This window comes from Lates calcarifer, linkage group LG21 (assembly GCF_001640805.2).
Source record: "Lates calcarifer isolate ASB-BC8 linkage group LG21, TLL_Latcal_v3, whole genome shotgun sequence".
Taxonomy (NCBI): Eukaryota; Metazoa; Chordata; class Actinopteri; family Centropomidae; genus Lates; species Lates calcarifer.
In genome coordinates this window covers 16410227-16422452 of record NC_066853.1, presented here as the reverse complement: position 1 = coordinate 16422452, position 12226 = coordinate 16410227, and the positions used below count along the sequence as shown (strand labels likewise).

Sequence of the window (12226 nt, the reverse complement as noted above, 5' to 3'; positions counted from 1 at the left end):
GTCAGTTTCTGATTCGACAGTCAAGGAAAACTTCATTTATAATACTGAAATAGCGACGGATTCTCCGTTTTTGCATTTTTTTCCAAATAAGATATAGGTTTTTTTAAATCAGATGTTGTAATTTAAAGAGTCTTTGGCTTGTCTTGCATTGTGGTTGTTGATCTAGATGTAGTTTAATGTGGTCTGGATGTGAAACAAGCAGTGAAATCTCGCTTTCATGAATAAGATAAAGTTTTCGACACTTTAATAGTGGGTTTCAAACAGCGTTAAGGCTTTAACTTCACCTTTCACACCAGTGAGAGGGGCAGAAATCACTATCAGTAAAGCAGTATTTATAACTTAAGTTTCCCTGAACTTTCCCGTGAACTGGTGAATGGGAAACGAACTTCAGCGTGGTTCAGAAGAAACATGGCAGCGTATGTGAGAAGCGTGATATGTCTTGTGTCCAGAGAGCGACCTGCTTTTCTAACAAGGGAAACCGGTGTTATTGTGGCATGTAAACGGTACGTACGCGGGCTGAGGAGAAAACCTGTCAGGGTGGTGTTTCCCGACAATGAAGCGGATACAGCGGAGAAGGCGAGGCCACAGCCTCGGACATCAGAGCAACATGTCAAGAGAGACAAGAAGGAGGATGCTAAAGTCACACAGACAGCTGCAGAGCACCTTGAAGAAAGTGGCTCTGTCAAGACGAAGAGTAACGCGCAGTCAGCTGTAAAACATACTCACGTCTTTGTTACTAAGGATCAAGTTGATGGACTGCGCTTTGAGAGGGCTTTTCCTGGAGATAAAAGACTGGCGTAAGTGACACTGCATGAGGCAGCAGCACTGATTGACACAACACTTATGGAATTCAGTCGCTCTAATTTTCATCTTAAATCAGGAGATGAAGATGATAAAAGAGCAACAATCAAGCCACTAATGTTTATAAAGCAGTGTAGGAATGTGTTGGGCCCCTAGTGATCCCCATTATACATGTCAGTAACATACCAAGTATTTCCCCAGACATCCAGAGACCAACCAGTGCTCTAAGGCTGAAATGATTAGCAGTCTGACACACACACACACACACACACACACACACACACACACACACATACTCAGAAATAAAAGATATTTGATAAAACATAACTTCACAACAAAAGAGCTCAATTTAAACTGAAAAGCTCGAGGTCATAGAATTAGGTTTTGTCTGTACTGCTTACACTTATAATGGAAAAATATGTTTATATTCTTCAAAGCAAGGTATTTAAAAGTATTATTCTGATCTGATTACAGTAATAGTAGTAGTAATTAGACCATTCCTCTCAGTTTGCAGTTTTAGGTGATGTAGGGTGTAACAGCTTTCTATAATTCACAATGTTTCCAAAATAGTAATCGTAATTATGACTCACTACACTCTGTCTCCTGTCGTCTGTGCCGCAGGAGGTTAGTGAGCGTTGCTCGTTCCAGGACGTTTCGAGAGCACCAGGGAAAAATCCTCCTGGAGGGCAGGCGTTTGATCTGCGACGCCCTGGATGCCGGCGCCAACCCACAGATAGTGTTCTTCAGTACGGTGGATCGGCTCCGGGAGCTGCCCTTAGACAGGCTTCGAAGGGCCACGCTGGTCAAGGTCAAGTTTGAGGACATCAAGATCTGGTCTGACCTCGTGGCTCCACAAGGGGTGATTGGTAAGAGTCATGCTTTTTTTTTGTTTGTTTGTTTGTTTTATTTCTTTATAAAGCACAGATACTCTTGAGTTGTTGCTGACTTATATCTCTTCCTCCCTGCAGCCATATTTTCTCGTCCAGACCCATCACGGTTAAACTTTGCAAAGACAGGTCATTCGGTGCCGCTGTCCCTGATATGCGACAACATCCGTGACCCGGGGAACCTTGGGACTATGTTGCGATGTGCTGCTGCTGCTGGCTGCCATAATGTCCTCCTCACTAAGGGTAGGACAGATTGTGTACTCACTACACCCCACCCCCTAGAAAATGATCTTCTTCTTTTCATGTTTCTATATTTTTCCACCAACAGGCTGTGTCGATGCTTGGGAGCCGAAGGTTCTGCGTGCAGCAATGGGTGCCCATTTCCGCCTTCCCGTCTATCCCAACCTGGACTGGAATGGTGTCGAAAATCATCTCCCTAAACCCGTGACTGTCCATGTGGCTGACAGCAGCTGTGGCCCTGACAGAAGTGGAGAAGCACAAGATCTGCAAGTTAACGTTTCTCACAAACCCTTTAAAGCAGGAGACTATGGCTGGGTCAGCACGAGGCGTGATCGCAGTAACATGAACTGTGAAGAATATGACTCTGACTCTGATTCTGATTCTGACTCGGACTCGGAGCATGAGGGACGTTCACTTCCCAGGGTAGACGCCAAGCTGTACCACGAGAGCTGGGCTGAGAGCCCCACCGCTCTTGTGATAGGCGGCGAGACTCACGGTCTCAGTCTAGAAGCGGTCCAGTTGGCTGAGAAAACTGATGGCCACAGGCTCTTTATTCCTGTGGTTCCTGCTGTGGACAGCTTGAATTCAGCCATGGCAACCAGTATCCTCTTGTTTGAGGGCAGGAAGCAGCTGTTAAAACTGATGCAAACATCTGGAAGGAAATGGAAATCTAAAGCTGAGGGGCAGTTTTCATGATGTTCCCTCCTGGTGGTGTCCATACAACGTACAAACAATAACCTGTTCTGCTAATAATAAAACTCCAAATTTCAATCAGGAATTTGCCAAGTGTTTGTTTGAATTTACGTCAAGCGATTCTCTTGATTAATCAGCTCGTCTATAAACATTAGAAAACAGTGAAAAAATGAATCCGTATTTCCCTGGAGATGGTCACTTCATATTCCTTGTTTATCCAACCATCAGCCCAAAACCAAAAGATTTTCAGATGACAAAGAAAAACACTTAATTCTCACATTTTAGAGACAAGAACCAGATAATGTTTGGCATTTTTTATTTTTAAATGATTGAATTAATGATTTAATTAAAATAGCTGCTGACTGATTGTTTGAGGTGAATTTATTTTTCCTGCCTGTGTAGGCTTGGGAAACACTCAGTACAGCACAGTTCAGTACAAGAAAATGTTAAGATTGTTAAGATACTGAATGAAAGTTATTGGAGTAGGGAGTCTGAGCCTTATATTTCATTTTATAAGAAATATATATATATATATATATAATTTCTTTTTTTTTTTTAAACAAAGCATTATCCAGCATTATCATTATTATAACTGCTGTACACTCTCTCTAATGTCTCATATAAATATATTAATGACAGGTATAATCAGGACTTTACAATTGCAACTGTTAATCTTGTGCTCTGCTTGTGGCCAAACAACACCTTAGTTACGACATGCAAAAGCTGTCTTTTAATGTAACCCACTGACTTCTCTCACTCAGACTTCCCTCCCTTTAACAAAAAGAAAAAGCATGTATCCCTCCCAATTTTCCCAGTTCCTAAGAGCATAGATGCAAGCACTTGCAGACGATTTTCTCTAGAAAAGACAAGACTCAGTGGGTTAGGGAGTTAGTGTCAGGGTGTCCTGTCTTTGCAGCCACATTGTCTATGTAAATATGCTGAAGTTACTGCACTTGAGTACAAAGCGTGAGGTAAAAAGTTTCCATTGCACCTGAAGTTTGTACATCTGCATACTGTCTCTAGATAATCAGTGTATTATTTAAATACTCCCGAACAAATGAACTGGTGAATCATTGCATCGTGTGTATTTTACATATCCCAAGAGCCAACTTTATTGATAGAACTTAACAGGAACAGAACTTTGTGCTTGCCAGTGAATTTTTAATGGGTGTGAGAAGTCATGACTGAAGTAACAGAATATAGGGATTTATACATTCAACACTTTTCAAAATGCCATTTCTGTGCCTTCAGGAATAACCCGCTCTTTTCACCAGAGGACCTTCACAGAAAATCCTCACAATGACTTTGAGATGAGAACCACCATTAACAACTGGCAAGAGATGACTTTCACTCACATCGTAACACACACCACAAGACACAGGGGGTTTTAAAACATCAGTCATTGTTCTGTTACAAGCAGGTGTAATGTGATCTTTACTGTATGTGCACCTGTCAAACTGATTTTTTTTCTTCTTTTTTCTTAAAACAGGGCCATAAAGGCTTACGGCTACATCCAACTGAGGTTTAGCACATTTGCACTAAGTATACATGTGGATTACAACTGTAAAAATGCATTTTGTTGTTTCTCAACGTCGTTCAGAAACCAAAAGTATCTTGCAGACAAAAACGCAAAGAAAGCAAAGAATCAGCTGAATAAGTAGGTCCACTGGGTAAATTCTCTGGTTTTCTCTAGAATTCAGAAATGCTATTGTGTGGAAAAAAAAACCAAATACAAATACTTTTCTCAAGGCCAAAAAAAAAAAACTGACAGAATCTCCATATATATTACTGTAGGGACTATAGTCAATGCAAGGCACCACAGGAGAAAGAGAGGACTCCATGAAAAGAGGAACATGTCTAAAAAAATGTTAAAATGTCAGTAAAAAGTGAGACATCTCTCTAACAGTCTGACAAAGTCAGGTGGGGAGGTGAGAGAGATAATGGGAGGCTGGGGAGGGTGGGGGTGGGGGTAGGGTAGCAACAGGTTCGATGATGGAGTGATTCCCGATATAGCGTGTCCGATTTGTATTTGGACTGTCCTCTTTAGATGGGCTCCGGTTTGAGCTTTTCAGCCAGGAAGTCGTTGACAAATTGCTCCACTACGGCCGGCGTGATCTCCTCAACGTCACGGACGTACTTGGCACGGGCTGACATGTCCAGGATAGTGAGCAGAGGGGCTGCCTCTGGGAGGTTAGTGTAGTCTCGCAGGGAGTCGCTCATGTCATCCTGTGGTGGAAGAGAAAAAAAAAGAAAAAAAATAATACAGTGATTAGTGTGATATTACATGACGTTACTGTGGTACATTCCTCACATTTGTTGGAAAGTCAGAAAGCTCACGGCATTTTTATTTCCCAATACTTTGGCTTCAGTGTCTGACAAGAGATTAGCTCCGCTCTGAAAAAAATAACTCTTACCATAGGTGTCCTTATTGAGTTTCTTATAGTTTGTTCTCAATATGAGGGTGGAGACCCCATAAGGGGCCACAGTAAAATTCTGAGGGGTAACAAGATGATGACAATGACAGAGGAGCAGAAAAATGCAAAAGACAAAATAGTTTTTTTAGGCTTTTTATTTTTTTTAAGTGTTGAATTCCTGCTCATGATCTTTTTTAATCATTAAAAATGTATTGAAAAGAAGACATTGCAGCACTGACAGTGTGCAGGGATTCAACATTTTGTTTTGCATTTTATAGAGAAAACATAATCCAGGCGTGCATTAGACAACTCTTAGTTTGGCTTGTTTTCTGAGTTAATGGACAGTTAGACATCTTCAGGCCCTTTTAAGTCAAACACTGGATATGTTTTAACAGAGAGGACTCTAAATGACACATTTCTCTGTTGCTCATCAGCTCATACTTGTGTTTGGCAAAGAAAATTAGGATGACACCCTTTACCTGAACTATGTCACGCTGAGATTACCTCATAAAATTCAGAGCCGGCTGGCACAATCTTTATTAATGCACACTTCTTGAAGGAGAATATGAAACTCTCCTCTGCTGTCTTCCTGCAGGCAGCCTGCCCGGAGAGACCAGAGAGTCTGTGCTTAGTCACACATCCTGCTGTGTGGAAAAAGACAGGAAGGAAGCAGCTGGGGGTCCAACAACATCTCCTCCCTTTCTCAAAAGCTCACTCACGTCAAGATATGAGTCTCAACACAGAGCATTTGAATAGCACATGTGGGCAGGAGGGAGAGAGCAGCACACAGACTAGTAATGGAATACGTTAAAAATAGATCGCTGGTGGGTTTTACTGGGGATTCCAGTTTTATTTCTTTGCAGTTATTTTAAAAAAAAAGGGTCTCACCCATGTTCTGCCTGAGGCTTGATGTCACCTTTCACCTGCTGACAAGTCATGATAACAACCTCTGTAGCCATAGGTAACATGAAATGAATCACCAGCAGTGAGGCAGGCATGAACTTTCAAACAAGCTTGAAAGAGCCATTAATTATTGAGCATGAATAAGAAATCACACCGTTTCGTAATTCAGGATTACTTCCAGCCGGGAGTGCCCCTGGAATTGACATTCCTGCCTTGACAGAGATCCATTATTCTTGTCACATATCTTCTCTAAGCCCAACGGATTTCATCTGTTGTGTTTTGCAAGGTCACACAGTTCACTTACTAAATGCACACAAATACTATCGTTTGAGATATTTTCTCTTCTTCATGACAGCATGACCTGATTTCCCCTCAGCTTAGTTTGCTGGCTCAGAGGGAGCCTCGCAAAGATTAAAGATCAGTTTCATATGGAAAAGATTATGTCGAAAAAAGAGGGAGAACTAACAAGAAAGGGCCAGAGGGTGGCACTGCAACAAAGAGCTGGACTTCCTCACAGAGGCGGTGACTCTGATGTTAATACGCTTAGTTACTGATTTATGTGCCAGTGTGAGTTTTTGTCAAAACAAAGTCAAAAGATAGAGCGACTTCGGATGGATTTCCAGCTGCATATGACGCTCGAGCATTCGCTCCTCTCCGGGGCCTCTTTGTTGTGTCTTTCCGGTTATCAGAAAATCTGCAGCTATTCTTGCTAAATAGATCAAACCACACAATCAGCTCTCAGACTTTTCATTGAATAGCTTGGCTGGGCTGCTACCTAAAAAGGACAAGTATGCCAAGATGAAGTCTGTGACCTCTACTTTGCAAAACTGCTAACAGATGGAACAGATGAGTTGCAATGTGGTATTTTTCTTGTAGGCAGCTAACTTCCTCTGAATGGAGCCTATTTTATTACGCTGCAAATCACCATACATTGACCACTTAATACTCGCAGATGTAAGCTGTCACTAAGGACAATGTTGTTACGAGTGAAATACTGCTCGATTCTCCGACTACAAATAAAAGCCTTCCCTCGCATGCTCTCTTGCAGCCACACTGTGTAGATTATAGATCATCTGGGCACACAGTGTAAAGAAACCACAAAGAGAGAAATTCCACCAGTCTGTCACCGTGGCCTTTCCAGCCCCTCTGATATGAGAAGATGTAATCTCTGCGTCAGTCCTCACCTCCGTAGGAAGTCATGCATCTTCTTTTGTGTGACTTCTTTGCTTGTGTAAACTGTTTCTAGTGAGGTGCAGCCATTCCAGAGCTGCCGCCCCCCCCCCAACCCCAACCCACCCTGCGCAGCTCAGCTCAGAACAAAAAAAGACAAAGGGCCTCTCTGCTGTAGCCCACACTCGCAGCTGTGATAAGGCTCAGCGTGTGTTTACCATGTGGAAACTGCTGGGCCGTGTCGGGCTCATTCTGATTATTGATGCACTGTGGCATTTCGCAGACGATGACCATCTGATAGGGCCTGAACTGATAATGCCGGCCTCTGAGCTGGGGCTGCATCCATCTCACAGGCCAGCTTTGATGCCTTGAAGTCATGGTTGTGAAATTTTGTATATTCTCGACAGAGATTGCTCATCAGTTTGTGCGGAAATGTGGGATTTACAGCCAGCAAATTTCACTGAGGAACATCTCTTGAGTTATGGAGGAACAAAACTTTCAAAAAGATAAAAATAAAATTCCTGAAAGCACAAATTCTTTATGTGATTTAAAAAAAGAGCTGCATCCATCATGATTTTTTTTTTCGGTATTAATCAGGCCAGCAGTTGTTTTCTTCTTGAGCAAATAAGAAACTTTCAATATATTTACAATCAAACAATACTAAAAGTCTACATGCTACCCTGGTGTCTCTGTGAGGCTGTGCTCAGCTTTGAGCTAAATGCTAACATTAGCAACACCAACACCAACATACTCAGTGCATGCTTATGTTTAGCAGGTATAATGTTTGCCTTGTTCACCATCTTAGTTTAGCGCAGTAGCATGCTAACATTTGCGAACAAGGATTAAATTCATCATTAGCTTTGGAGGTATTTGTTTATCTAAGTGTTGAACAATAAGTATTGAAAATTTGACCTGATGATGGCGCTAAAGGAAAAGTTCACCGGAGTCATCCTAAGGGGGACATGAATGTCTGTAACAAGTTTCATGCTAACTCGTTTAATAGCTGTTGAGACATTTCACTCAAAACCACAAATGCGATTAGGGCTGAAACTAATAATCTACAGATTATTTCCTAAAATAATTGAATAATTGATTGAACATTTGGCCTAAAAACCCATCAGAATATCCTCCAGCTCAAGTTGACATCATCAAATATCTAGTTTTGTCCAATCAACTGTTATTAGCCCCAAAATATTCAAATTACATGAATGTAAGGCCAAGAAAAGCAGCAAATTTTCACATTTGAGAGCCTGGAATCAAAGCTGTCGTACATTAATTTTCTGTCAATCAATTATTAAATTAATCGACTAATTGTCAAAAATCATTAGGGTTCAACCATGAATGTCTGTACAAATGTTCATTACATGTAATACTTGTTGAGATATTTCAGTCTGGACAAAATGTTTTTTACAGAGAGGATGGAAGAAACTTTCAATGTGTTTCAAGTTATATTTACTTGCGAGGTGGTCCCAGAGTGTTCATGCAGCCCTTTGTAATCCAACGTCAAAGCAATCAATCTTTTTGGGGACACACATAGATACAAATCAAGCATGGGTAAACAAAGCTTTGAAGAGCAGAATCACAGGCAACGGTCACAGCTGCTTGCCACAAAAATCGGTTAAATTCTTATGTGAGTGGTTAATACCACCAGAGTTCATTTTGCATGCAACACCCAGTACACAGCACAAGTGAGAGAACAAAAGATCTTTCATGCTGCGTTTATAAATCAGTGTTCTACTCTGCGGCGTATGTTTTTTTCAGTAGGGTAAGAAGATCCTGTGTCATTCTGCTCAGCCTGGCCTCCCCCCCTGAGAGACTGCCAACATACTGCTGTCTCATGGACACAGAAAACCCAGCAGCTGGTCTGGCAAGGAGCGTGCGACTACCAGGGCTAACACGGGGCCAAGGTGCAGGAGTCTGAGCCCAGATCCTGAAACGGGAAGTGATATCTGACCATGAACCAGATCTGGAAATGAAACCTGGTGATTTCATAGACTGTTGAGCTTGAGCCAGAAAATTATACCTGCGCTACATGGATATAAAAATATCTGGCTAAGCATGTGTGCCACAAGGGAGACAAAGCAAACCCAGACTGTAGCTATATAGAACATGAAGCTTCTGAATTGCTGCAAGTGTCAATGCAAAAAAGTGTCTTTGTGTTAGGTCAGATAAATATTGGCCCGCAGACAACGAACAGTATCACGTCAACTCTCTCTTTCTGAAAACTTGTTCTCATTCTGCATACGTATGTCAATTACATTTCATGGCATGACGTCAGGGTGGAGCAGCCTTGGACAGACACGCAGGGTTCAGACGGTTAGTGCATGTGCAAGCCCCACGGCCCGAAACCTGAGCCCGACCTCTGGTGTGTGTGACACGAGAAACCGGCGCTGTCCTCCCAGTCTGCGGGGGCACAAAGAGAGCTGGGAGGAAGGGGAGCCAGAGGGCAGAGAGCAAGGGGAACTGAGGAGAGGTAGCTAATCTTGTACTTATGACTGCTGCTGCTGCTGCTAACTCCACCAGCTCTGGAAAGGTCGAGACAGAAACAACATGAGATAACAAGAGTTATGAAAACTCCACCGTGCATCCCACACAGGGAAGAGGAGGGAGGAGGTAAAGCAGGAGGTGGAAGGATGATTTGGGGGCAGTGTGAGGGAGTAGAGAAAGTCTCCTGGCACGATCTGGTTCTGCCTGTCATGATAGAGGCACAAAGTTGAATTGTGGGTCATGGATAGGAGTAAGGGTCTCCCTTGCAGGTTAAACAGGCCCATAGAAGAGCTTCTGATACTGTAATTTTGACAGCTGCCAAGGTGTTGGGTGCAGATACAAACCAGAGACTTACAATATGTGATTAGTGCCTGAGTGATACATTGGCAGGGCTGAATATTGACTCATATTGGCTTATTACAGATACAGTGGTATTGTTGTCCTACATGTTTGTTTCTTTTGATTATATAGTCTGTCCACCAGTGAGAACCAACAAGCTTTATTTTCAACTGTAAAGTGTTCCGTCCCTACATGTCTAGGTTACAATTCTTAAGTCACCAAATTTAAAATGGATATAATCAATACTTTTATATTAACAATAGATCTGAAAGGGGTTGCCTGTACTGACAAACCCAAAGACAACAAAAACCCTATGATACAGTTCCCTTAAGCTCATTGTTTAGCTGTCTGGCCTGCAACCCACAGTATGCTACCTGCTCAGCACCAAACAGCAGACACAGTTGGCGACTAGCTGGTGAACATAACAGAGCATTTAGCAGAGACAAATATTTCTCTGAGGAGTTGGTGGAGACCAAAAACAGAGCTAAAAGAGAGCGATTAATCACTTGCTAGATGGCAAGAAACACGATCCTAGAATGAATTCTGTTACTATGTATTTCCTGGATGTATAAATTGGCAACTGTTTCCTCACAAGTTCATCATATCGACCCAAAAAGGCTGAGAACACTCACAGATGAGTTACTGTATCTCACAACCCAATTTCAGCTATGCGAGGTTGTCTGAAATGGCATTTCACTCTGTCCTGAGTGGCCTCGAGTGGCTTATCTCACCTCTCCAGCCACAAAGAACAGCAGCGGCGTCTCCTCCTCCTTGGCTTTGTACTTTGCCATGAGCTTCTCCGCTATTGGCTGGATCAGCTCCTTGGCCGGCTCCAACTCTCCCTCCTCCTCGGCATCTGAGCGAACCAAGGGAAGAGACACGCAAAGATGTTAAAAGTATGAACAGCAACCACCTGGGAGAGGAAAAATGCACAAATGAGTTCAACGGGAGGCAAGGAGGGAGAGATGACTGGTGGTCGGATGAGCGGAGAGATTAAAAAGAAACTGTACAGATGGTCTCTGTCTTCTTTTGCAGTCTGGTTTGACCTCAAGAGACGCCAGAGTGGTCTCAAATTTTGAGGGTCATCACTATGCACCCTCTTTCTGACACCGGTGTGCTATTATTCTGTATAATAATGTCCTCACAACTGGCCTGCATTCACATCTAAATAATTTTTCAGTGCTTTTCACAAACCTACTGCATTTTGCATCTTTGCACCTTCCGTATTAGCATATAAATAGATAGATAAATACTAGAAACATTTCCCCAGGACCTTTGGACCTCTCGACACTGGAAGAATTTTCCGTGGAGGCTGACATTCAATATGCTCCACATAAATGCCACTTCATTCACGCACAAGCAGCTCCAGGCAGAGCCCCATGTGGAGCTGTAGAGGCTGCACCACAAACGCCTGTCTACTCACCCACGAACAGGACGAGGCAAGGCCCCTCGTGGAGCTGCACGGCGTTGGACTCGCTGAGCTCGAGCACGGGCCTGGGGTGCCAGGGAAAGAGCCGGCACTCCGGGTCGTTCAGCACCTCCACACGGCCCTGTCGCGTGATCATGTGACCCTCCGCGTCCAGAAGAATCAGTGTTGGAATGCCTAGAGAGGGAGGGGAGGGAGGAAGAGGAGGTGAGAACGGTGTGAGAGGAAGACAAAGGGAGGAGGAGAGGAAATGGGCAACAGCGTGGGAGGCGGTTTGGGTCATTTCCATTAATTATGACGCAGACTGCTCCATCTCCCCACTGAGACTTTCTTTGTTGTGTGAATGTTTTAGGGCCCTTTCTGACCACTTTTTTTACCTCCCTGTTGACTTTCATCTCTCTACAGCACCGTCTGCTTTCACTTCTGATGTGCCCACTATTCAGGTGGGACTTTTGGCCCTTCTTATTGGTTCACATCATCCTTCTGATTACAGTCTCCTAGCTGAATTAACAGCCTTATCAGAAACAGACACCGTCCAGGAGCAAACAGAGTGCATGAGTCAGTGTGTTCCTGTCTGCGCATGTGGACTAAAGTCAGAAGGGGTGGGGGGGTGGAGCGGGGTGGGGACGTCATGGACTGCAGGGTTTTGAACACGGGAGGGGGGCAGTGTTGACTCGTCCTGCGTGCATTCCTCGCATTCTTCACAGGAGAGGCCAAGAGCCAGCTCTTGCTAACTTCATCCACAGTCCTCTGCACACACGCACACACACACACACACACACACACACACACACACACACACAGAGCAGGGGAATCAGGAGAAAAGAGCAAGGGTGTGGGCAAGGGGGGGAAGGGGGCAGCGCACT

At 43.5% G+C, this 12226-nt stretch overlaps 2 protein-coding genes across 2 annotated transcripts in view; one reads left to right on the top strand and one right to left on the bottom strand.

Annotated features, from left to right (window-relative positions):
• The first annotated feature begins 300 nt into the window (after positions 1 to 300).
• mrm3a (mitochondrial rRNA methyltransferase 3a) lies at positions 301 to 2702 on the top strand. Its single transcript, XM_018665390.2, has 4 exons — positions 301 to 797; positions 1423 to 1667; positions 1770 to 1931; positions 2017 to 2702. Exons 1-4 carry the CDS (start codon positions 409 to 411, stop codon positions 2622 to 2624), a joined length of 1404 nt encoding a protein of 467 aa, XP_018520906.1. The 5' UTR covers positions 301 to 408; the 3' UTR covers positions 2625 to 2702.
• A 1002-nt stretch (positions 2703 to 3704) lies between these two features.
• Positions 3705 to 12226, bottom strand: part of nxn (nucleoredoxin) — a 57508-nt gene continuing 48986 nt past the window's right edge. Inside the window, 3 exon segments of the mRNA XM_018665391.2 lie at positions 3705 to 4847; positions 10666 to 10790; positions 11358 to 11537. Coding sequence (XP_018520907.1) covers positions 4665 to 4847; positions 10666 to 10790; positions 11358 to 11537 — 488 coding nt within the window. The 3' untranslated portion in view covers positions 3705 to 4664.